General features: G+C 38.6%; 1 protein-coding gene across 1 annotated transcript in view; it reads left to right on the top strand.

Moving 5' to 3' along the window:
• tapt1.S (transmembrane anterior posterior transformation 1 S homeolog) overlaps positions 1-25,876 on the top strand; it is a gene marked incomplete at its 5' end in the record, with an annotated part of 36,287 nt that extends 10,411 nt beyond the window's left edge. Inside the window, 12 exon segments of the mRNA NM_001095805.1 lie at positions 4,508-4,626; positions 12,659-12,821; positions 14,469-14,604; positions 15,100-15,197; positions 16,652-16,721; positions 19,019-19,099; positions 20,237-20,346; positions 22,229-22,288; positions 22,372-22,440; positions 22,802-22,878; positions 24,778-24,935; positions 25,357-25,876. Of these exon segments, the coding sequence (NP_001089274.1) occupies positions 4,508-4,626; positions 12,659-12,821; positions 14,469-14,604; positions 15,100-15,197; positions 16,652-16,721; positions 19,019-19,099; positions 20,237-20,346; positions 22,229-22,288; positions 22,372-22,440; positions 22,802-22,878; positions 24,778-24,935; positions 25,357-25,583 (1,368 nt within the window). The 3' untranslated portion in view covers positions 25,584-25,876.
• Positions 25,877-26,939: the final 1,063 nt, after the last annotated feature.

Below are 26,939 nucleotides of genomic sequence, written 5' to 3'. Positions count from 1 at the left end.
GACCCCCAGCCTAATTATTACCCCGGGCAAATGCCTCTAAAGTTTTACTTACCCCTCGGTGCAGATTCAGGCATCGGATTTCACGGGCGCCATCTTCTTCTCTTTGGAAATCTTCGGAATGAGACCGGAGTGGCGGCACATGCATAGCTGGAGCAATGTTTCTCGACAACTGTGCATGCGCCGAAACTCACGAGAATTGCAGAAGCGCCGGTCTCATTCCGAAGGTTAACCAAGTGGCTGAAGATGGTGACCGTGAACTCCGATGCCTGAATCTGCACCGCGGGGTAAGTAAAATGTTAGGGGCATTTGCCCTGGGTAATACTTAGGCTGGAGGCATGGGGGTCTGTAGGTTAAGTTGTAGGGGTTTTTTAACGTTAGGGTTGAATTCTCCTTTAAGCCTACAAGAAAATCATGTACATTAAATAAACCGAATAGGCTGGTTTTGCTTCCAATAAAAATTAATTATATCTTAGTTGGGATCAAGTACAAAGTACTGATTGATTGATTGACTGATTTTACAAAGAAATAGGAAATAATTTTTAAAAATTTGGATTATTTGGATAAAATGGAGTCTATGGGAGACAGCCTTTCCATAATTAAGAGTTTTCTGGATAATGCGTTTCCGGATAACTGATCCCTTACCTGTTCCTGCTCCCAGGCCTGAATGTGCAGGACAGAAGATACACCAAGTTTATAACCTCAGCATCACTTTAATGCAGAGGAGCAGTTTCCCTGTATCTGGTAACCGTATATATATATCTCTTAACTTCTAATGTCAACCATACTGTTGCTTCCAGGTATCGATTCTTGCATGAGTTCCAGTGCACTCTGCGTTTTATTTATTATTTGCATAATTTCCAGTACCAGAGAATCCTAATGGTACACAGAGCTTTTGATGTATTTTCCCGTAAATGATATAAATTGGGTTTATTGTGATGGTTATCCCCTTGGCTACAGTTGACGGGGACTTTAGGAAGAATTCAGGAGGATTACGAGATAAAGTAACTAGAGTGGCTCCCTTAAAGCCATACCGACATGTTCCTATAAAAATCATAGGAACGTGCCCGTATCAAGGTGGTGCTGCATGCTAAATATTTTCCTCGAAAAGCCGCCCCCCACCAAAGCCGCCACCAGCTCCGCAAACCTTCGTTAACCCGACCCTCCGAGCACTGCTAATGGATCTGCTGTGTTGTTTCAGTGACTCTGGGCTGGGGGTGGAGGGATCCTTCCATTGGCTAATTACAAATGAAAACAGGAATGCAGCCTATGGAAGGAGCTGGAGGAGGCTTTGGTGGAGGCTTTTAGAAGGAAATATTTGGCGTGCAGCACCTCCTTGATACGGGCATGTTCCTATGATTTTTATAGGAACATGTCAGTATGGCTTTAAAGGAAAACTATACCCTCAAACAATGTAGGTCTCTATAAAAAGATATTGCATAAAACAGCTCATGCGTGAAACCCTATTTCATGTAAATAAACCATTTTCATAATAATATACTTTTCTAGTAGTATGTGCTATTGGGTAATCATAAATAGAAAATTGCTATTTTAAAAAATAAGGACCCCCCCGGGATCATACGATTCACTGTACTCACAAACATACCAACAAACCATACTTGTTAGGTTACATGAGCCAATTAACAGACAGAGTTCTGTCTTTTGCTTCAACACTTCTTCCTGTTGCAGTTAGAGCTGCAGTATTTCTGGTCAGGCGATCTCTGAGGCAACACACAGACCACCACAAAATGGAGCAGGAATATATATCAGTATGCTCACCTATCGGTATTACTGTCAATCAAGCACTCTGGGCAGTAAATGGGGTTCTGCAACTGTAAAACACTGTGGAATAACCCTTTCCATGCTGGACACATTTGTTGCCAGTAAACACATGACACAGATTGCACTATGGTCCTAGTGCTGGCAATTTTACAGTCTGTGGCTGTTGAAGGGTTAAGCAGCTGCTTCGGATGTATATTATATACAATAGCAGGTATAACGTTACCACTGTTCTCATACAAGACTTGGCATGTTCTTCTGTTACAATTCATTGCCTCCATCTCTTGTTTAAGCACACTAAGCTGACAGCTCCTTTTATTAAATAGACCGTTTTCATTGATCACACTCCCCACCCTGATAATCAATGTTGTCTAGGAGTTTGAGATCAGTAGCCTTCTCTTTCAGATGGACCCTTGCCCAATGCTGTAAGCTAATGGGCTAGCACCTAAAATGAATGACTGCAGATGTATTTTGGTACTAAAATAGACAAGTGAGCCCTCCTCCCCAGAGTTATCAACGTAAAGGCCATCAAGGCAGGCGCAATTTCTATTATGCTACATTTATATTTGTTGCAGAGTTTAAATTAACTTTTAGTATGATGTAGAGAGTGACGGTTTTAATTTTTTTTATTTCGCTTTTTATTCAGCAGTTCTCCAGTTTGCAATGTCAGTAATCTTGTTGCTACGGTCCAAATTACCCTAGCAGCCATGCATTGGTTTGAATAACAGACAGGAATATGAAAAGGAGATCGCCTGAAAAGAAAGATGACTGATAAAAAGTAGCAAGAACGTTAGAGCATTTCTTTTTTTAGATGGGGTCAGTGACCCCCATTTGAAAGCTGGATAGAGTCAGAAGAAGAAGGCAAATAATTTAAAACTATAAAAAATAAATGACAACCAATTGAAAAGTTGCTTAGAATTAGCCATTCTTTAACGTACTAAAAGTTAACTTAAAGGCTTCCTTCAAGGTTAGTAGAATTAATAAAGACCAGGTTAGGAGAGGGATGCAAATTATAAAGATAAAGAAGGGATTGCATTTGTTGATTTGTCTGTCCATTTTTGTTTTCTTCTCATAGAAATGATGGGAATTGCCTGTGTGTTGGGTATTACCCTTAGTCTTGCATAAATACTTGAAGGCACAGTGGCCTTTTAAATGAGAACTAAACCCTAAAAACCAATATGACTAAAAATACCATATTTTATATTTTCTGAACTTGCACCAGCCTAAAGTTTCAGCTTGTCAATAGCAGCAATGATCCAGGACTTCACACTTGTCACAGGGGGTCACCATCTTGGAAAGTGTCTGTGACACTCACATGCTCAGTGGGCTCTGAGCAGCTGTTGAGAAGCTAAGCTTAGGGCTCGTCACTAATTATCCAGCAGAAAATGAGGTTGGTCTGTAATATAAGCTGATGCTACAGGTTTGCTGATTATTAGATTCTGATGCTAATTGCACTGGTTTCTGTGCTGCCATGTAGTAATTATCTGTATTAATTACTAATCAGCCTTATATTGTGACATTTCTATTCTATGTGTACTGTATATTGTGAGTGGGTCCCTAAGCTCAGTAAGTGACAACAGTACAGAACATGTGCAGTGAATCTGCAGAAAAGAAGATGGGGAGCTACTGGGGCATCTTTGGAGACACAGATCTTTACTGCTAAAGGGCCGTGGTTGCCTTGGGCTGGTACAGAAGCCCAAAACATAATGTACAACATTTCTAGCTACTTTTTTAGTTAGGCTTTAGTTCTCCTTTAAGTGAGTAAGAAATCATGGCAGTAATGCTCCTCTGTCTCACTACAATCAGAATTTCATTGCAATGTGCCATGCGGTGAATGTGGCTAAATGTAACCACAATTACTGGTCCAAATATGATCTGACACATTGCTTTTGCAGCATGAACATCCCTGCAGTTCTACACCGTGCAGCAGCCATAAACCAAGTGTTTATATTATTACATACGAATATATTGTAAATTTCTAGACAACATCATCAGAGCCTTTTAATTAGTGTTCATCTGTAGCTCAGGTTTAACTTTCATTTCTGCACATGTGCTTGTACCAACTATTGGCAGAACATCTGACTTGCTGTCAGCAAAAGAAGTTTCCTACAAGAGTGCATGGCATTTGAACTGTAATTTCAGAAACCATCTCTCTGCCAGGGCTCAAAGCTAGAAAATAAATAAACCAGACTTTCAGGTGTTTCTGCTAAAAATCCACTTCCTTTTTGGCCAGTGGCTACTAAAGGCACATATAGAGGTACATTTATCAAAGGTTGAATTTCGAATTCATGTGAGTTTTTTTAAAAACTCCCCTTAACTCCTACACATATGAACCTGGACAGAAGGCGGACCATAGCCTTTTTGCAAATCCAAAAATGGCCCTCCTCATTAAAAGACCAGTAACATAAAAAAATTTCTTTTAAAAATTTGTTTCTAAATAACAAAAAGAAAAACCCACCAAGACACTTTTAACTTTAGATTGGCAAAGTCTTTAGTAAGAAATAACTTAGCGATTCTCTGCTTGCTCTCCTCTTCAGAAACGGCGACAGGGCAATGATCCATCACTTTTCGTTAAGTACAAACACATTTTTTTCAGAATATCACTCTCTGCATCATACTGAAACGAAACACAAAGTTAAACAACCCCTTTAACTTTATGATCCAGAATTTGTACAGTGACATGAGATTTTGAACTTAATTTTTACATTTTTTAACTTTTTGTGTCTTTTAGTTGATGGTATTCGGCTTCTTCCTTTGCCTTGATGCTTTCCTGTACGTGTTCACGTTGCTTCCTCTGAGGGTACTACTGGCGTTGATTAGGTTCCTTACTCTACCATGTTGTGGATTAAGGTAAGTTACAGTCCATGGCAGCCTACCTATCCTGCGCCTCGGGGAATGCAGCCATTGTTATTAAATGGTAAACACATGCTTTGTCTGATCATTTCATATGACTTGCCATATTGTTAATAACTGGCCCCACCCCACTTTTTTTTACAGTGGACTTGTCGCCCAGACACAAAAGTCTTTTTCAAATTGAACATAAAATCCAATTTCTATTTTTATTAAAGCATTCATAGCTGTTGTAAGCTCTTTTAAAAATCTCAGCTGTCAATCAAATATTGTCTGCCCCTCCTCTATGCCTCAGGCATAGAGGCGGGGCTGGGAATTACTTTCACTTTCCATTCAGCACTTCCTAGATGTCACTGCTCTCCCCACATTCCCCCCATTCTCTTCACCATTTAATTGTGTAACCAGTGCATGGGGATGAACATCAGGTCCCCCATTCTGGTGCACAAACAAGATTCTGAGATGATACAAGTCTTGCCTTAAAGGAGAAGGAAAGGTAGAAACTAAGTAAGCCTTATCAGAAAGGTCCATGTAAATTCACCAGTAAACCCTCAAAGTAATGCTGCTCTGAGTCCTCTGTCAAAAGAAACACAGCATTTCTTTCCTTCTATTGTGTACACATGAGCTTCTTTATCAGACTTCCTGCCTTCAGCTTAAACCTCATTGCCCTGGGCAAGAGCATGCTCAGTTTGCACCTCTCCCCCTCCCTTCTCTACTGTAATCTGAGCCCAGAGCAGGGAGAGACCCAGGCAGGAAGTGATGTCACACCACATTAATACTGCAGCTCCTATCCTAAACAAACAGAGAGCTTCTAAAGCCTTTTACTCAGGTATAGTAAAACATTCTAGCTTGCACTATTGCAACTAATCTATTGGCAATAAAATGCCTAGCTTTCCTTCTCCTTTAATAACAGTGTCCACAAAATGGCTCCTGCCTGCTTGCTATAATTATGAATTCCCAAAACTGAAGGAAACCTGATTCAAATAATTTATACAGTGTAATTAAAGTTAATTTTGCTTGACTAATGTGATAAACTAGAATTTTGAATATTCTTTTTGGGTGACGGGTCCCCTTTAAGTTGTGGAATGGTTGCAAATTATGTATTTAACTATTAACATATGTTAAGTGAATTAGGATTCCAGTGTCCAGTTCCAGACACGGCTAGCAGCAGTGGTCCTAGCAACAAGATCATTTCCAAATAGAACGTAGGCGTAGAACCAAAAATCCACATATAGCACTGAAGAATAGTATTAATGTGAACTTCTGCTTTCACAGAAGATAACACACCATACAGGTATGGGAACTGTTATCCAGAATGCTTGGGACCTGGGCTTGTCCGGATAACGGATCTTTCTGTAATTTGGATCTTCGTACCTTAAAGGGGTGGTTCACCTTTAAGTTAACTTTTAGTAGCTTATAGAATGGCTAATTATAAGCAACTGGTCTTTTTTTTTATAGTTTTTACATTTTTAGTCTTCTTCTGACTCATTTCAGCTTTCAAAAGGGGGTCACTGACCCCATCTAAAAAAAATGCTCTGTAAAGCTACAAATGTATTGTTATTGGTACTTTTTATTACTTATCTTTCTATTCAGGCCCTCCTCTGTTCATACTCCAGTCTCTTATTCAAATAAATGCATGGTTGCTAGGGTAATTTGGACCAATTGCAAATTGTCTCAGACTATCCCTCTCTACATCATAGAAAACTACTAGAAAATCATGTAACCATTAAATAAACCCAATAGGCTGGTTTTGCTTCCAATAAGGATTAATTATATCTTAGTCGGGATCAAGTACAATCTACTGTTTTATTATTATAGAGAAAAAGGAAATCATTTTTAAAAATTTGGATTATTTGATTATAATGGAGTCTATGGGAGACAACCTTTCCATAATTCAGAGAATTTCTGGATAACTGGTTTCCAGATAACAGATCTTATACCTGTACTAAGAACACATTTGCTTGTTCTTTTTAATTTTTGAAAGGCACCTCATACAGACGGTACATTATTAAGTGCTTAATAATCCGTTTTATTACTATCATCCTTTGTACTCCGTACAATTTGGCAGGCAGTCTACAACGTATAGAGCTGACAACGTGATCATTTTGGCAAGGTCACAGGTTTTAGTTTCAGCTCTTGGATCCTGTTAACAAAATTGATTGATTTAATAATAATTTCACAGGAAATATATTGTCTGGCACCATAAAAGCTGCAGTTCCTTGGTACTAATAGAAATGAGAGCCTGACATGCTTTTTCCTGAGATGCAAAATTTTAATTGGCTACTTTAAAGGGGTGGATCACCTTTAAGTTAACTTTTAGTGTGTTATAGAGCTGCCGATTCTAAGCAACTTTTCAATTGGTCTTCATTATTTATTTTGTATAGTTTTTTTTTAACCAGCTTTCAAATAGGGGTCAATGACCCCCATTTAAAAAACAAATGCTCTTTAAAGGGGAAGGAAACCTTGTCGGCGCAAACCCCCAACCCCCCGCTGGACAAATGCCCCTAACTTGTTACTTACCCTTCTGCGCAGGTCCAGTCCAGGGAGTTCACAGACGACATCTTCTTCCACGCGATCTTCCTGCTTTGAACGGCGCATGCGCAGTAGGAGCATTTCGCCGGTATGATCTACTGCGCATGCGCGTGACTTTTGGCGCATGCACAGTAGATCCGTACCGGCGAAATGCTCCTACTGCGCATGCGCCAAAACGCCGTTCACAGCAGGAAGAAGATCGCGTGGAAGAAGATGTCGTCTGTGAACTCCCTGGACTGGACCTGCGCAGAAGGGTAAGTAACAATTTAGGGGCATTTGCCCAGTGGGAGGGGTAGGCCAGGGGGGAGGAGGGAGGGTGGGCAACACACGGGAGGGGGGAAGGGTTTTTGCGCCACCTAGGTTTCCTTCCCCTTTAAGGCTACAAATGTATTGCTTCTAATTCTCATCTTTCTATTCTGACGCTCTTCTATGCATATTTTAATATTTTATTGAAATCAGTGTATGATTGCTATGATTGGGGCCCTAGCAACCAGATTGCTTAAATTGCAATCTGGAGAACTGGCCGAATAAAAAACTAAATAAAACCACAAATAATAAAAAAATTAAAACCAATTGCAAATGATCTCAGAATATCAGAACATCACTCTCATATGTCATACTAAAAGTTTCAAGTCCCATGCACTAGAGAACATTCAATGCTGTTTATGTTTTTTTATATGTTACATTCCAACCCTTTATTTCAGTCTATGCTCAAAGAAACTAAATTCTCTTGGTCATTGTTAACTTTGAGTCGCAAGATTTTGCAGCATAGCACAGTCCAGTATGTTCCCATTTACTATAAGAGTTCAAGGCATTCTGGAAGCTGTAGTCCAGCAACATCTGGGGATGCAAGGATAGCAAATGGGCTTTAGGTGATGCTCGCTGTTGTGTTCGCAGGCTTTGCATTTGCCGCACCCACAAACACTTGAATTTCGTTCTCCAAAAACGTTCTATTTGCATTTCTTAACAAATGATTTGGGGCTAAAGTTGGCCATAAATGTAACAAAATAACACGTGTAAAGCTGAATCGTCAGATATACAGGTAGAAACAATATAATTCTACCTGTATGTGACGATTCAGCACTAAAAATGGCCGATGTTTGATTGCCTTCGTCCAGCCCGAGCAACGAGCCGACCGATAGTCTTCTGCCAATATCGGTCGCCTCTTTTCCCATCATACACGCACCGAATATTGTACGAAAATTAGTTTTGCACGATATTATCTGTGCGTCTATGGCCACCTTTAGGTGTTTTTCTGCTAAAGGGCTTTACTAACAGTGTCGGACTGGCCCGGCGGGACACCGGGAAAAAACCCGGTGGGCCCACGAGGGTCGGACCCCCTCTACCAATATAAAAATTTTGAGAAAAAAAAAGTTTTTGGGTGATGCGAATCGCCGCATGCGCACGAGAAGCGCCGCTTGCGCGTGGCGGCGTTCGAGCGGGGCATACGCACAGTCGCGCCGAGTTCGGCGCGTCCCAGTAGGGGCGGGGGGCCCTGGACCAGCAGTCCCGGTGGGCCCTGGGCCCCCCAGTCCGACCCTGTTTACTAATGATCACAGTTGGTTGCTAAGGCAATATTCTGTTTATAAAAGGCTTTACAACAACACCCAAATGTTTCAATAAGTCTTACAACACCCAAGTGTTTCAATTGTATACTGTATTTATTAGTTTATTTAATCTGTATTTGAGTACATCCTGGTGACAGTTTAACTGCAGAGGTGAAAGCAACCTTTCTAGTCTTTCAGGTAGTTCCCAAATAGAAGAGGAATGACAGGTCACATCCCACAAGTCTGATGTACTTGCAGGATTCATGATATCATTGGACTGAAACAAAAGTTTGGTGTGTAAACGACATGATCTGGTTTTGCATTTGTATTCGACAAGATCAAATCTGATGGTGTCTGAAAGACGCATGTAGTTTAGCCTTAAATAGCCTATCAGCCTGTGCTGTCAGCTTGTGGGAACCACACCTGCTGGGGGTTTGTGGTTTAACAGCTGGTGAGCATTGCTGCATTGTTTTGTAACTGTCTACAACTCCCTTCCTGTCAGACAAAACCTCTTAGTTCCTTATTCCCCACAATCTGCAGACTAAAATGTTTTGTTGTCAAGGTCATTGATCCCAGCAACCAGAAAGAAAATAAAAAAATTGATTAATCCCGAGGCTTAGAGATAGAGATATATATATATATATATATATTTTTTTAAATTTTTTTATTTTTATTTATTTATTTATTTTTGTACGCTGCTCCTGATAAAGATCCCTGTGGGGGATCGAAACATTGAGGCTAATAAAATAAGCAATATCAAAACAGGGGGGTTGTGGGAGCACTCTAAAGGCTTTAAAGTATATATATATATATATATATATATATATATATATATATATATATATATATATATATATATATGTATATGTGTATATGTATAATAAATGCTATTGCATATGTACCCAAAACAGTGGGGTTTTACCTTGACGTGGTATGGTGGCTTATCAATTTTATGATCATAACTTTGTAACAAAAAAACCCTGTTTCAAAATTACATGCACTTGTGTATTTACTTGAATCATTTAGACAGGGCTTTAAACTTTTTGAAATTGGCCTTAGATGTGCATCCACAATCTCCCCTAGTTTAATAAAATAAGCAACCTTCTTGCTATTGTATTTAACCTTTGCTGGCACCCAGGTATTACTTTTGTCCATGGAGTGCACCATTGATCTTTGCATTTATACATATATAGATATATATAAACAGGTTTGGGATCCGTTATCCACAAAATTACAAATTATGGAAAGGCCGTCTCCCATAGACTCCATTTTATCCAATAATCTAATTTTTTTTTTTTTTTTTTTAAAATTCCTTTTTCTCTGTAATAACAAAACAGGACCTTGTACTTGATACAAATTAAGATGTAATAATTCTCATTGAAAGCAGAACCATTGTTTTCATGATTTTCTAATAGACAAAGTATGAAGATCTAAATTACGGAAAGATCTGTTATCCGGAAAGCTCCAGGTCCCTGTGTGTGTGTGTGTGTCATATTTGACCCAGCACCCGAAGTGTGACTGTGTGAACGCTTGCTGGTTTATATATTTATTGTAATTAATATTAATTTTCCCCTGTCTTCCTACATAGACCCTTTCCTATTCATCTTTCATTTACACCTCAGCCTTATTTATAAGATGTGTCCATTATTTTCTCTTATAATAGGGTAACCAAATGAGAAATTATGGTTTGCCCTTCAAATGAAAGCAGAATAGTGGGGAGCTTATGGCACAATAGTAAACTGCAGCAATATTTAATATAGGAATGCACCTAATCCACTTTTTACAGATTGAGTCAAATATTAAATCTTCCACTATGGATTCGACCCACACATGAGTCATATCCTAATTTATATATGCAGATTAGCTAAATTCCATGCTTCACACGGAAAAAATAAATACTCCGCTTCTGTCATTATTTAACCTAAAGTTTGGTGGTTGTAAAGATTAAAGGGGTTATTCACCCTTCAATTAATTTTTAGTATGCCGTAGAGAGTGATATACTGACAGTTTTCTGTGGGTTTTAATTTTGTATTATTTGTAGTTTGAGTTATTTAGCTTTTTATTCAGCAGCTCTCCAGTTTGCAATTTCAGCAATCTATTTGCTAGGGTCCAAATTCCCCTAGCAACCATGCACTGATATGAATAAGAGACTGGAATATGAATAGGAGATGGACTGAATAGAAAGATGAGTAATAAAAAGTGGCAATAACCATAAATGTGTAGCCTTACAGAGCATTTGTTTGTCGATGGGGTCAGTGACCCCACCACTGAAAGCCAGTAAGAGTCAGAAGAAGAAGGCAAATAATTCAAAAACTATTAAAAATAAAAAACGAAAGCCAATTGAAACGTTGCTTAGAATTAGGTGAAGGTGAACCACCCCTTTCAAGATTAAATTTGTCCGTGCCCTTTGATATATAAGACAAAACTAGAGATCCACCAAATTGAGGATTTGCCCTAATCCTTAGTGGGTTGTTTATCAAAGGTTGAATTTTGAATTTATGTGAATTTTTTTTACTCTAATAAATTTGAATGCAACTCGAATGGGAGATTATTTATGAAAAAACGTCTAATATCCGATGGAATAGTCCCGAAGTGAAAATTCTGATCGAGTTTTCCTCCGAAATAAAAACTTGAATGTCAGGAAGGCAATTAACATGTTCAAATAGTTTAATGGACCTCTGCCATTGACTTGTAAATGAACTCAGCAGGTTTTAGGTGGCGAATATTCGAATTAGAACTGTTTCCATGGTCGAGGTGTGATAAATCTCACATTCAAATAATGTCTGCCCCTTAAAGGAGAACTAAACCCTAAAAATGAATAGGGCTGAAAATCCGATGTTTTATATACTGAACTTGTTGCACCAGCCTAAAGTTTCAGCTTGTCAATAGCAGCAATGATCCAGGACTTCAAACTTGTCACAGGGGGTCACCATCTTGGAAAGTGTCTGTGACACTCACATGCTCAGTGGGCTCTGATTGGCTGTTGGGAAGCTAAGCTTAGGGCTCGTCACTAATTATCCAGCAGAAAATGAGGTTGGTCTGTAATATAAGGTGATGCTACAGGGATTATTAATAAATTCTGATGCTAATTGCACTGGTTTCTGTGCTGCCATGTAGTAATAATCTGTATTAATTACTAATCAGCCTTATATTGTGACATTTCTATTCTATGTGTACTGTATATTGTGAGTGGGTCCCTAAGCTCAGTAAGTGACAGCAGCACAGAGCATGTGCAGTGAATCAGCAGAAAAGAAGATGGGGAGCTACAGGGGCATCTTTGGAGACACAGATCTTTACTGCTAAAGGGCTGTGGTTGCCTTGGGCTGGTACAGAAGCACAAAACATAATATACAACATTTCTAGCTACTTAGTTTAACTTTCCTTGTCCTTTACGTGTCCTGCCATAATAAATCCAAACCCTTGGTCATCTGCTCTATATGTTTTCCCAGACATATTTGAGGATTTTGCTCAGATTTGAATATGCAACTTGGATGAGCATTTCAGCTAATTATTTCTGAAGGATATTCCGTTTGTCTGCATCCGTAATAACATTTCTTATCTTTGTCCCTGCTGAGCAGAATCTCTGGGTTTCATTACAGGCGGCTGTTAGACTTGATACAATAGTTGCTAATACTCCAGAGATGCTGCTAAGAAATGTATCAACTAAATGTACCAAATTGTAACAGTTCAGATGCTCTTGGATCACTGAGCTGCCGGACTAAAACACCAGAGACGAACTTTAAACTTAAATTTTGGGAAAACGGTAAAAAATAAAAGACTGAAAATAATTGAAAAAAAAGTCTTTATTTATCTGAATCTGAAACAACTCAACTGAAAAAAGTGTTTGGAAGGTGAAAAACCCCTTTAATGTGGGAAAGTACTTTAGGCTATGTAAAATTTAAACTTTGTATATGATGTCGGAGCAAGTTAGTATAACCATGTCTTTTGGGTTTTAGTGATGGGCGGGTGCTTCAGCCTGCACAAGTATGTGACGTTCTAAAAGGAGTCATCCTGGTGATCTGCTACTTCATCATGCACTACGTCGATTACTCTATGATGTACCACCTAATACGAGGGCAGTCGGTGATAAAGCTGTATATTATATACAATATGCTGGAGGTAAATTCTTCTCCTTGGTCAATCTAAATCATGTAAGAAATTGCATATAATATAATGGTAGGATGTAACATTGAAGCCTGGGTTTGATGTCCTCAAACTGTCGTCTAAATGTTTTTTATTTTTTATTATTTTAACCTTGGGTGCATACGAGCAAACAATGGCAAGATAATGTTTTCAAAGGGGCTGTTTAGCAATACGAGCAGTCGAGGCAACCATGTTCATGCTCACTTTGCTTGCAGGGAGGTTAAAGGAACAGTTCAGTGTGAAAATAAAAACTGGGTAAATAGATAGTCTGTGCAAAATAAAACATGTTTCTAATATAGTTAGTTAGCCAGAAATGTAATGTATAAAGCCTGGAGTGATTGGATGTGTAACATAATAGCCAGAACACTACTTCCTGATTTTCAGCTCTCTAGTCAGAGACTATAAGGGGGGCTCATATGGGACATAGCTGTTCAGTGAGTTTGCAATTGATCCTCAGCATTTAGTTCAGATTCAAAAGCAACAGTTATGTGGTCCCCCCTCAAGTCACTGATTGGTTACTGCCTGGCAACCAATCAGTGGAAAGCATAGAGCTGAAAAGCAGGAATAGTGTTCTGGCTATTATGTTAGACATCCAGTCACTCCAGCCTTTATACATTACATTTTTAGCTAACTAACTAAATTAGAAACATTTTTAATTTTGCACAAATGTTTATATTTACCCAGTTTTTATTTTTATACTGAACTGTTGCTTTAAAGGAATTTACTTAATGAAAGAAACTGTCATTCAAAGTAACGTTTCTGTCTACATTCATTTTTAGTGGTTTTAAAGGAGAACTAAACCCCTCCAATGAGAATCCACTACCCACTATCCCCCAGAGTCCCCCTCTGCTTCCTCCCTGCACAATGCATTAGTGCAAAAAGTGTCCTCAAATGTCAATCTCTCTTCTTCATGCAGAGTAGCGCAGCGGAGCTCCAGGGCGCCACCTTCCCCATCTTGGGTTTTCTTTGGATCCTTCCCTTCTGAACTTTTTCCGAATTTCCGGTACATGAGCAGTTGGGGTGACTGGCTACAACTCTGCATGCACCAAACAGCTCAGTGTCGGCAGTCTCTTTCTGAAGATAACCGAAGATGCTCCGCTGCGCTACTCTGCATGGAGAAGTGGCATTGACATTTGGGGACACTTTTTGTACTAATGTAATATGCTGGGGGGAGTATGGTTGGGTAGTGGATGGAGCTTTTCTCATTGGGGGTTTAGTTCACCTTTGGAATCATATGTAAATTTAACTGAAGTCGAAAGCAGAATCTGCCTGTCTCTTTCTCCAGTCCAGTCCAGGGCAGAGTATAGAATAGACAGATAATGCTTTTTAGCCCCATTACCTTTTGCAAATATTGTAACACCATGGATAATTTTTAATTTTGTTAGAGATTGAAACGACAATGACAAATGCATTGTGAGGAGTTAACTATTCTGTTATCAGCTGCCCCTGTGAATTCTATGCCACGTCCAGACAACTTTGGCCTTCCTGATGTTTTTGAACTTGATCTCTAAACTTTAAACATATTGACTGTTAGTAGGCACTGGGCAGTGTAAAGACATTTGGAAACCTTCATTTCAGATAATCTGATAATCCTAGAGATGAATTTTTAAATTTTATTGATAGGTTGCAGATCGGCTCTTTTCATCTTTTGGACAAGACATTTTAGATGCGCTTTATTGGACAGCAACGGAACCCAAGGAGAGGAAGAGAGCCCATCTGGGTGTTATACCTCACTTCTTCATGGCAGTATTGTATGTCAGTATCCTTTTATCTTATGGTGGCATCAGATTCCCACCTAGAGGGGGCTAGAAATACTTTTGAAGGAGAACTAAACCCTAAAAATGAATAATGCCATATTTTATATTCTGAATTTATTGCACGTGTTATTCAGAAAGCTCTGAATTATGGAAAGACCGCCCCCCCATAGACTCCATTTTATTCAAATAATCCAAATTTCTTAAAAATGATTTCCTTTTTCTCTGTAATAATAAAACGGTAGCTTGTCTTGATCCAAACTAAGATATAATTAATCCTTATTGGAAGCAAAACCAGCGTATTGGGTTTATTTAAAGTTTACATGATTTTCTAGTAGACTTAGGGCATGAAGATCCAAATTACAGGAAGGTCCGTTGTGCGGAAAACTCCAGGTCCCGATCATTCTGGATTACAGGTCCCATACCTGTATTGGCATTTCAATTTCTATGGCGTCTTCTAAAGATTAAAGAAGAATTTCACTTAACTTTCCTGCTTGCAGTTTTACATGCGATCCTCATCCTTGTACAAGCTACAACACTTAATGTGGCTTTCAACTCCCACAACAAGTCACTGCTCACCATCATGATGTCCAATAATGTAAGTGTGATGTGCCTTGAAAATGTTCACTTGCTGTTTAGGCAACCCTATTCCACCACGGTTGCCAAAGTATCTCAGGATCTTCTAAAATGAAAAAAATTGCTACTCTCTGTGCGAAGAAACTGTAGTCAAGAGGGCAGAAACACTACAGAATTTGTTTTTCCCTAGACTTTAGCTGGAAAAATCAGACAGATTTGGGGATTATGCATGGAAAAAGTTACTAAGCAAAGTAACTGGGTGGTTTAATATTGTCTTGGCTGCAGACAAAGAGGATTTGAAAATTAAATCATAATGCAGAACTTAATTTATTTAAAAAAAAAACCTGAAAGCAGCTGAATATGATTTGCACACAGTGAGTTTTTGTTTATTTAATTTGTCTATTTAGTGCTAGCCAAAGTGTAGTGAGCAGCAAAATGGTGCTTGTTCTCTATAGTTTCTCACATATTAATTAAAAATGGGTTAGTGGGGACCATATCCATCACTTATGGGCAGATTTATCAAAGGTCGAAATTTCTAATTTGTGATTTTTTTTTTTTTACTCTAATAAATTCAGATATACTCACAACTCAAATGGTTATTATTTAATAAAAAAATTTGAACGTCTAATATTCGGAATAGTCCCACCACGAAAATCGAATCGAATTTGAATAGTTTTCCCTGCGAAAAAAAACTATTCAAATGGTTCAATGGACCTCCGCCATTGACTTGTAAATTAACTCGGCAGGTTTTAGGTGGCGAATATTCCAATTAAAATGGTTTCCATGGCCGAGTTGTGAAAAATCTCACATTCTAATTGGAGGATTAAGATTAGGGATGCAGCGAATCCACTATTTTGGATTCGGCCAAACCCCCGAATCCTTCGCGAAAGATTCGGCCGAATACCGAACCGAATCCTAAGGAGAAAGGGAAAACATTTTCAACTTCCTTGTTTTGTGACAAAAAGTCACGCGATTTCCCTCACTACCCCTAATTTGCATATGCAAATTTGGATTCGGTTCAACCTGGCAGAAGGATTCAGCCAAATCCGGAACTGAATTCTGGATTCGTTGCATCCCTAATTAAGATTCAAATGTGTAAATTTTGACACCAAAAATAATTTGAATTTACTATTCGACCCTTAATAAATCTGCCCCTTTATGTGTTAGACCATTTCATTACACGGGGCTTCTTATCTTGCAAAACTGCAAAAAGTCAGTTTAATTCTAATTTAATTCCAATTATAATTTTTAATATGTACTTAATGTATTCATCTGAAGGTAATCCAAAGTATTAGGCTAGTGGCACACAGACTTGTTGTCTTTTTCTCTGCTTGCATAAAAACCAGGCAGAGAAGGAGCACTGTTGCTCTGCCCGCCTAGAAACACAGGCAGAGAAAAGCCATTTCCATCTGCTCCTTTTTAACCAGTGCATTAATTCTAGTTCTAATATTAAAAAATGTCTCGCTTCATCTACAGTTTGTTGAAATAAAAGGGAGTGTTTTCAAGAAATTTGAAAAGAATAATCTCTTCCAGATGTCAAACAGTGGTGAGTTGCATTTAAATATTATTCTTGTTTTATTGATCCGTTTAAGTGTTATAGAAACCTGCGGTGCCACATTTAAAGTGCCACAGTGAATGAACTGTTGTTTTCCTTTCAGGTTTTCTCTTTAATCTGTCCCTCTCTGCGTGTTTACTAGCCATGGGGATGGTCAAAGTCCACTGACATTCAAGATACATTTGTATAAGATCAGCTTTCCATACTGTTGTTTGAATTTGATGCATTGTCTGGTAGAACTTGTTATAATAATGATGCATGAATCCATGAATTAAAGTACAGGTATGGGACCGGTTATCCAGAATTCTTGGGAACTGGGGTTTTCCAGATAACGGATCCTTCGGTAATTTGGATTTTCATACCTTAAGTCTACTAGAAAATCATGTAAATATTAACTAAACCCAAAAGGCTGGTTTTGCTTCCAATAAGGATTAATTATATCTTAGCTTGGATCAAGTACAAGGTACTGTTTTATTATTACAGAGAAAAAGGAAATAATATTTAAGAATTTTGATTATATGGATAAAATGGGGTCTATGGGAGATGGCCATTTCGTAATTCCGAACTTTCTGGATAATGTGTTTCAGGATAACGGATCCCATACTTGTATAGCAGTGATCCCCAAACAGTAGCTCGTGAGAAACATGTTGCTCTCCAACCCCTTGGATGTTGCTCTCAGGATCCTCAAATCCGGTGCTTAATTTTGAATTCCAAGCTTGAAAGCAAGTTTTAATTGAATAAAAACCAACTATAGTGCCAAGTGGAGCCCCCCATAGGCTGCCAGTCCACATAGGGGCTACCAAATAACCAATTACAGCCCTTATTTGGCATGCCAAGGGACTTTTTCATGTTTATGTTGCTTCCCAACTCTTTTTACATTTGAATGTGGCTCACAGGTAAAAAACGTTGGGGACCCTTGCTGTATAGTGTAGTGAAGCCATTGGAAATCTTGGGAAACCATACAGGTTATTTATCTGGGGCCATCCTCAATGAACACAAGGGGTGTGGTACCAACATTTTTGGCCATGCTCTTTGCATAGTATGCGCTAAACAACAAATTAACTAGCACTTAGGTAGGTTTTGATAGGACTAAAGGTTGAATTTAATGGATAAAAAATAGTAGTGTAACTAGGGATGCACCAAATCCAGGATTCTTCTGCCTGGCCGATCTTAATGCTAATTTGCAAATGTAAATTAGGGGCGGGGAAGGAAATCATGTGACTTTTTGTCTCAAAACAAGGAAGTAAAAAATGGTTTCCCCTTCCCATTCCTAATTTGCATATGCAAATTAGGATTATGTTCGGTTTCCGGCTAATCTAAGGATTCGGGGGTTCGGCGGAGTCCAAAATAGTGGATTCGGTGTATCCTTAAGTGTAACTATAGGTGAAACAGATCTTGCAACTGGTGGGGTGCTTGGAAACTACAGAAGCCCCATGGGACTATGGGGTATATTTATCAAAGAGTGAAGTTAGAGATCACCACTGTCCACTAGTGTGAAATTCCACCACTCTCCATTCATTTCTATGGGATTTTTACAGGAACTTTAACTTTCGCCCAGTGATAAATACTCTTTAAAAAATCCCATAGAATGGTGGAATATCACACTAGTGGACAGTGGTGATCTCTAACTTCACTCTTTTGAAAATTATACCCATTTGAATGATAAGCAACTGCAATATAAATGTTTATGGAAACTGCGTGGTCACAAGATTAGGGGACCCATGATCTTGCTTTGGGACCCAATCATTTTTTCCACTGAGTTCATGTAGCCGATAGCTCATGTAGCTACATAAATAGATCACTATATAAACAGTTAATATTACCATATAATAAGTACTTTATATAAATAGTTCCATTAATTAATGTGCTAATAAGGTGGTCAGTACCCTACACAAATACCTGCACTATCAAACTAATGCTATGAGTTATCCGTGTCCCAGATGTCCATTCCATAAAAAATCTGGGCCTCCTTTGTCGCCCCCGATGGCAGCCCAGAGTATTCCTTCTCGTCATGTTTCAATTTATATGAAAAGAGGCTGTTCTATTGCTTAATTGTGCATTGATATATTCTGCAGCCTGAATAAATTGGACTTCCGAAAATGCATTTAACATGGCACAAAATGTGAAATAATCTCTGAAAATGTATATATGTAAAATAGCATAAAATATTACACACTGTCTGTTGTCCCTTTAAATCATAAATAGTTCATAAAGTGTGTTTGGTGAATATAATTATTTCACATGCTACATGCTAGTAACATTCTACAAAACATCTTCATCCCTTTCAGACATAAAGGAGAGATTCACAAACTATGTGCTTCTTCTGATTGTGTGCCTAAGAAACATGGAGCAGTTCTCATGGAATCCAGGTAATTATTTAATAAATCAGTGGGTTATTATTAAAACAACTTTGTTTAAAGTGATGTATGAGCTTTTCGAAAAGCTTTTATCCAGATACTAGAAGTACTGCTGGCACAGAGATTTCTCTTGGGAATAACCGGGATCCATATTTCATCCCCAAAAGCAGGTTTTCTGTACCTCGTTATTTTTACCCTTTAAAGGAGAAGAAAAGCTACCAAAGCAGTTAATTGCCAATAGATTAGCCACAATAGTGCAATCTATATCACTATGGGGGTTATTTACTAGACTCCCAATGCAAAAATCACAAAAAAAAAAAATTATATATATAAAATAGTACTTTTAAAAAATCATGAATTTTTCGGAATTTATTAAACCCCGAGGATGGAAAAGTCTCAATCTGAAAATCAGACCAGATCTCAGACCTGTCGAGGTTGCATATAAGTCAATGGGAGAAGTCCCAATGATTTTTTTTTTTTTTGTGCAGTGGGTTTCGTGCAATACCCAGAAGTTTTCAGAGTTTTCGGGTGAAAATTCTGAACAAATCTTTAAAATCGGATGAAAAAATCGTGAAAATAATATTTTTTGCCGTAAAGCGAATTATCGTGAAAATGTAATAATAAATAAGTGTAAAAAACCAGAGTGGATTTGATCGGAATTTGTAGCAGAAAATATTGAGATAAATTCGGACTTTGATAAATAACCCCCTTAATTTATTCTGCAGAATGCTTTACCATACCTGAGTAAACCGCTCTAGAAGCTCTATCTGTTTGTTTAGAATAGCAGCTGCCATATTAGCTCCTGCCTGAGTTTTTCACTTATAGCTCTGGGCTCAGATTACAGGAGGGAGACAGGAGCAAACTGAGCATGCTCAAGCCCTAGCCCTGGAGGTTTTAGCTGAAAGAAGGAAATGTAATACAGAAGCCCATGAGTACACAATAGAAAAAAATAAATATGGTGTTTCTTTTGACAGAGGACTCAGAGCAGCGTTACTTTGAGCGTTTACTGGTTTATTTATATAGACCTTTCTGATAAAGTTTTCTTAATTTTAGCTTTTCCTTCTCCATTAAATATGAACATTGAATTAAAAGCTTTATTATTATTAATAATTAATATACAGTTCTTCTTTTCTTATTTCATTGCTTTAGATCACCTGTGGGTGTTATTTCCTGATGTCTGCATGGTAATTGCTTCTGAGATTGCAGTGGATGTTGTCAAACACGCCTTCATAACAAAGTTTAATGACATCACTGCAGACGTATGTATTTCCTTTCTGCTTCATTTGACTTAAATATTTACTGTATTTATGGCTGCCTCCGCCATACTGGAAACAGGCTAACCAGGAGTTGTAAATGGCTTTTCCATTCTATAATGTTTGTTCCATCAGCAAAGGCAAGGTGTGAGAATTTCATGTAAGTATGTTGGGAGGGGAGTTATTGGCTCCAGGCTTTTGACACACTAAGGGGCAGATTTATGAAGGGTCGAATTGAAAATTAGATTTTTTTTTTTTTATGGTCAAAACTGTCAAATTTTCCTAGGAAATTATCTAAACTCGATTTGAGTTTTTCTTAAAAATCAGAATTCAATTTTTGAGATTAATCTTGCTCTAGCCCTTTAAGAATTCAAATTTTACTATTTGCTACCAAAAACCTGCTGAATTGCTGTATAAGTCAATGGGAGATGTCCAGTGAGCAACAGTTTTACTTGTGCAGGGCAACACTACATTATATTTTGATTACTTTAAAACACTTTTTTTTTGGTGTTACTGTTCCTTTAAGGATCTCTTGTGTTGTTCATACAGTCATTTCAGGGAATAAATATGCACATTTTTAGCAATTCTTAAATAGTAACTAGGGATACACCGAATCCACTATTCTACGTTACTAATAGTAACGTATTCATGAAATCATGCTTATAAAATCGGTTTATCCCATGTTTGGTCTTAAAGGAGAATTCAACCCTAAACGTAAAAAACCCTTTTACCCTTTTTGAGCAATTCTTAAATAGTAACTAAGGATGCACCGATTCCACTATTTTGGATTCAGCTGAACCCATGAATCCTTCGAGAAAGATTCGGCCAAATACTAAACTGAATCCGAACCCTAATTTGCATATGCAAATTAGGGTGGGAAGGGGAAAACATTTTTACTTCCTTGTTTGTGACAAAAAGTCACGCAATTTCCCTCCCCGCCCCTAATTTGCATATGCATATAAGTTTGGCCGCCAGAAGGATTAGGCAGAATCCGAATTGTGCTGAAAAAGGCCGAATCCCAAACCAAATCCTGGATTCGGTGCATCCCTAATAGTAACCTATTTATGAAACCTTCCTTTTAAAATCTGTTTATCCCATGTTTGGTCTTAAAGGAGAATTCAACCCTAAACTTAAAAAACCCTAGACTAAATAGTATATTTGAGGACTCAATCTGTACTGTCTCTCATTGTGCTCCTGTAAGCTATTGTCGACTTTGTTTATGTTATGTAAACTCAATAAACATATTGGAATATAAACTTAAAAAACCCTACTCTTCACCCTACAAAGACCCTCCTCCCTCCAGCCAGTACAGTAACTAGAGGGGGACGGGCCCTGGTGCAGGACACGCAGTCGGACCCCCCGCCCCCCTCCGTATGTGATTTTTGGCCCGGAAACAGCAGCGCATGAGCTGCCTGGGGGCCCTGAGGGGTTGCGGGCCCTGGCCCAATCGCACCCACTGCTCCCCCGGTAGTTCCGCCGCTGCCTCCAGCCTTAATGTTACCCCTGGCAAATGCCCCTACATATTTCTTACCCCTTGGTGCAGATTCAGGCATCGGAGTTCATGGGCGACATCTTGAGCCGCTTCGGTAATCTTTGGAATGCTCCAACTTCGCCGATATGCCGGTCTCACTCTACGAAGATTACCGAAGCGGTGCAAGATGGTGGCTGTGAACTCCGATGCCTGAATCTGCCCCGAGGGGTATGTAAAACGTTAGGGGCATTTGCCCGGTGTAACACGCTGGGGGGAGGAGGGAGGGGAGTCTATGTAGGGTAGGGTTTTTCGAAGTTTAGGGTTGAATTCTCCTTTATACTGTATTTCTATTAGGAAAGTATGAATACTTCATTTAATTTATGAATTTAATTAATTTACATTTTTATGTTCCCAAAGGTGTATAGTGAATACCGAGCCAGTCTTGCCTTTGAGCTAGTGAGCAGTCGCCAGAAAAATGTAACTATGTCTATAATGAGCATTGTAGCAGATCCTTACATTTAGCACTTTATCCCAGCATCTCACTGACTTTCTCTTTTCAGGCTTGTACTGATTACAGTGACTCTGTTTCCAGGAGAATGGGCTTCATTCCTCTCCCATTAGCTGTTCTAGTAAGTATGAACTGACTACATGTCAATTTGGATGCCCTTGTGGCAATAACTACTAGGGCCGAATCCAAATTTGCATATGTACATCAGGGGTGGGGAGGGAAATCTCGTGACAAAGCAAGGAAGTAAAACCTTTTTTCCCCTTTACTCCTAATTTGCATATGCAAATTAGGATTCGGTTCGGTATTCGACGGATCTTTCGCTAAGAATTCGGGGTTTGGCCGAATCGTAGTGGATCCCTAATAACTACTGTTAAAATGTATAATCGTTTTGTACGGCTTTTTCATCTGCTTAGAGGGACAAAATGTTTTCCAAAAGAGTTTGTTTATTGGCTATTTCAACTAATTTTTTTCCCACTTTGCAGCTCATCAGAGTGGTCACCAGCTCAGTTAAGGTACAGGGAATCTTGGCCTATTCCTGTGTTGTCCTTTTCTATTTTGGGTAAGTTATATTGTATCTGTTTAAGGGGGTGGTTCAACTATAAGTTAACTTTTAATATGTTATACAATGGCTAATTCTAAGAAACTTTTCAATTGGTCTTCATTATCACTGACCCCATCTAAAAAACAAATGCTCTGTAAGGCTACAACTATATTGTTACTGCACCTTTTTTTATTCAATCCCTCTCCTACTCTATTCCAGTCATATTCCAGTCTCTTACACTGGAACTACTTTTCACCAACAAACAAGAAAACCAAGTAAAATCATAGTCTTGGCCATGCAGAGCGCAAACTTCATATATGTTACAGGCAAATGGTGTTGCAGGAGACAAGATATGAGGTCCAGGAAACTGGCAAGCTGCACTTCAGAAAGGAGAACTAAAGCTTAAAGGGATACTGTCATGGGAAAAAAAACAATTCTGAAATGAATCAGTTAATAGTGCTGCTCCAGCAGAATTCTGCACTGAAATCCATTTCTCAAAAGAGCAAACAGATTTTTTTTGTATTCAATTTTGAAATCTGACATGGGGCTAGACATTTTGTCAATTTCCCAGCTGCCCCAAGTCATGTGACTTGTGCTCTGATAAACTTCAATCACTCTTTACTGCTGTACTGCAAGTTGGAGTGATATCACCCCTCCCTTTCCTCCACCAGCAGCCAAACAAAAGAACAATGGGAAGGTAACCAGATAGCAGCTCCCTAACACAAGATAACACTCAATAGTAAAAACCCATGTCCCACTGAGACACATTCAGTTACATTGAGAAGGAAAAACAGCAGCCTGCCAGAAAGTATTTCTCTCCGAACGTGCAGGCACAAGTCACATGACCAGGGGCAGCTGGGAAATTGACAAAATGTCTAGCCCCATGTCAGATTTCAAAATTGAATATAAAAAAATCTGTTTGCTCTTTTGAGAAATGGATTTCAGTGCAGAAGTCTGCTGGTGTAACACTATTAACTGATGCGTTTTGAAAAAAACATGTTTTCTGATGACAGGATCCCTTTAACTAAAGTAGTAGCTAGAAATGTTGTACATTATGTTTTTGGCTTCTGTGTCAGCCCCAGACAACCACAGCCCTTTAGCAGTAAAGATCTGTGTCTCCAAAGATGCCCCAGTAGCTCCCCATCTTCTTCTCTGCTGATTCACTGCACAAGGCTGATTAGTAATTTGATAATTACTACATGGCAGCATAGAAATCAGTGCAATTAGCATCAGAATTTAATAATCAGCCCTGTAGCATCATCTTATATTACAGGCCAACCTAATTGTTTGCTGTATAATTAGTGATGAGCCCTAAGCTTAGCTTCTCAACAGCTGCTCAGAGCCCACTGAGCATGTGAGTGTCACAGACACTTTCCAAGATGGTGACCCCCTGTGACAAGTTTGAAGTCCTGGCTATAAAATATGAAGGGATGCACCAAATCCACTATTTTGGATTCGGCCGAACCCCCGAATCCTTTACGAAAGATGCGGCCGAATACCGAACTGAATCCTAATATGCACGGGAAGGGGAAAACATTTTTTACATCCTTTTTTGTGACAAAAAGTCATGTGATTTCCCTCCCGTCCCTAATTTGCATATGCAAATTAGGATTTGGATTCGGTTGAGCAGAAGGATTTGGCCGAATCCTGCTGAAAAAGGCTGAATCCCGAACCGAATCCTGGATTCGGTGCATCCCTAAAAATATGGCATTTTTAGCCATATTAATTTCTAGGGGTTAGAAGAAAATGTTGTCAGTAGTTGACCCACCAAAGCCAATGCCTATTGTATTGCTAATAATCTAGAATAAATCTCCAGTTTTCTGAACTGTTTAAACAATGACTCAGTGTAATCAGATTAACCTGCCAGACCTACTGGTTTTCCCTGCCTATTTATATAATTCATTTTTATTTTCGCAGACTGATCACCTTAAAAGTACTTAACAGCATTGTCTTGTTGGGGAAATCATGTCAGTATATCAAGGATGCAAACATGGAAGAGAAGTTATTTCAACCACCCACCTGCCAACCAGGAAAAACACCCAAGAAAGCCCAAAACAAATCAAAACCAAACCAAGGTACATAATTGCCATGTTTGTTCTTTTATTGACCACAATACATATCTCATTTAAAAAGTACTGTTTGCGGTGGGCTGAGTCAGTTATGTGTGCGTTCTGTATAATGTCAATAACGTTGGAGATTAAAGGGGTGGTTCACCTTTTCATATGTTCTAGAATGGCTAATTCTTAGCAACTTTTCAATTGACCTTCATTATCAGGATAGAGTCCGGTCTTGGTTTTAGACTTCTTCAATCCACACAGGCAGTTTTGAACCGGACTTCCAGTCCAAAAACAAACAGGTGGTAACCCTACAATAGGGTCAGTTTTATTTCAAGCCAGTTAACCTGCCGGTATGTTTTGGAGCATGAAAGGAAGTGCCCTAATATCAATGGAATTTAAATATTTTTTAAATATTTACAAAAAAATCCTCTAATTTTAGGCCATCCCCCAGATGATACTGCCAATACTTCAGTAACCAGCCAACCTACCAAAGCCGCGAGCACAGCGCAACTTCTCGTGGAGAGCAATTCTGATAAACTTCTGACCACGCCTGATGCAGAGGAAAAAGACATTTCGGGAGACAATTCAGAACTGAAGCAGAAACAGGCCGATAAAGATTTGCTCGACATCGACCGGTTTACTATTTGTGGAAACAGGATTGACTGATTTCCCATGGCTTGAGCCGCTTGAACACGAGTAAGGTCGCTGGATTTGGCACTCGCGATATTTATTTTTTCATTGTTTTAAATTATTTCTTCAGGTAAATTTCCTTTTATTGAAAACGCGCTTTGGAGTTGGCTCAAGGCGTTCCACGGTATTATTACGATTGAAGTGAAAATTAGATTCCCCCCCAATTTTTAAGACTTTGCTTTTAAGCTTGGCTGGACTTCAGTTTCACTGTGATGGAATGGAATGACTTTGCAAATCTGCACTTTGAACAAATCAAATAAAAAAAAAAATGTTTTTAAATATACTGCAGGGTGGTATAAGAAGGCTGGACATCGAATGTGAAACAAAGCTAGTATCAAACTTTTCTTAAAACCATATTGTGTTGTCACTTTTGGTAACACAAAGTAGTTTTCCAGTCTGGGAACACATGCCTTAATGTTAAAGAAACTCCTCAGCAAGCGAAGGATACAGGAATCTTAATCCATAACACGAATGTACTGCTCATGCCTCAACTGGTTTTCCTTTCTTGGACGCCTTATTCCCTTTATTATTCTACTACCTTTCCAAAACCAAGTATGTATTCAGCATAAACTTTAGACAGGAGATGACTTTCCGGTGTCAATTCCTCAAATTCATTCTATTGCATGCAAGTAGAAGACATATATGGTACATCGACGATCGAATTATGGAGGAAATGTGTATATTCATTTTAAAGGGCATGTAAAGGCATACAAATAAAATCCATTTTTTACTTTATTTAAAGGAAAACTATACCCCCAAAATGAATACTTAAGCAACAGATAGTTTATATCAAATTGAATGACATATTAAAGAACCTTACCAAACTGGAATAAATATTTACATAAATATTGCCCTTTTACATCTCTTGCCTTGAACCACCATTTCGTGACTCTATCTGTGCTGCCTGAGAGATCACCTGACCAGAAATACTACAACTCTAACTGTAACAGGAAGAAGTGAGGAAGCAAAAGGCAGAACTCTGTCTGTTAATTGGCTCATGTGACCTTACATGTGGTTTGTATGTGTACACAGTGAATCTTACGATCTTAGGGGGCGGCCCTTATTTTTTAAAATGGCAATTTTCTATTTATGATTACCCAATGGCACATACTACTAAAAAAGTATATTATTATGATAATGGTTCATTTACATGAAGCAGGGTTTTACACATGAGCTGTTTTACATAGTATCTTTTAATAGAGACCTACATTGTTTGGGGGGTATAGTTTTCCTTTAATGAAAAAGAAACCTATCTCCAATATACTGTAATTAAAAAATGTGTACCGTTTTTATAAGAAACCTGACTGTATGCAGTGAAATTCTCCATTTACT

This window comes from Xenopus laevis, chromosome 1S (assembly GCF_017654675.1).
Source record: "Xenopus laevis strain J_2021 chromosome 1S, Xenopus_laevis_v10.1, whole genome shotgun sequence".
Classification (NCBI taxonomy): Eukaryota; Metazoa; Chordata; class Amphibia; order Anura; family Pipidae; genus Xenopus; species Xenopus laevis.
The sequence above is the reverse complement of the archived record's forward strand: the minus strand, read 5'-3'. Positions and strand labels throughout refer to the sequence as shown.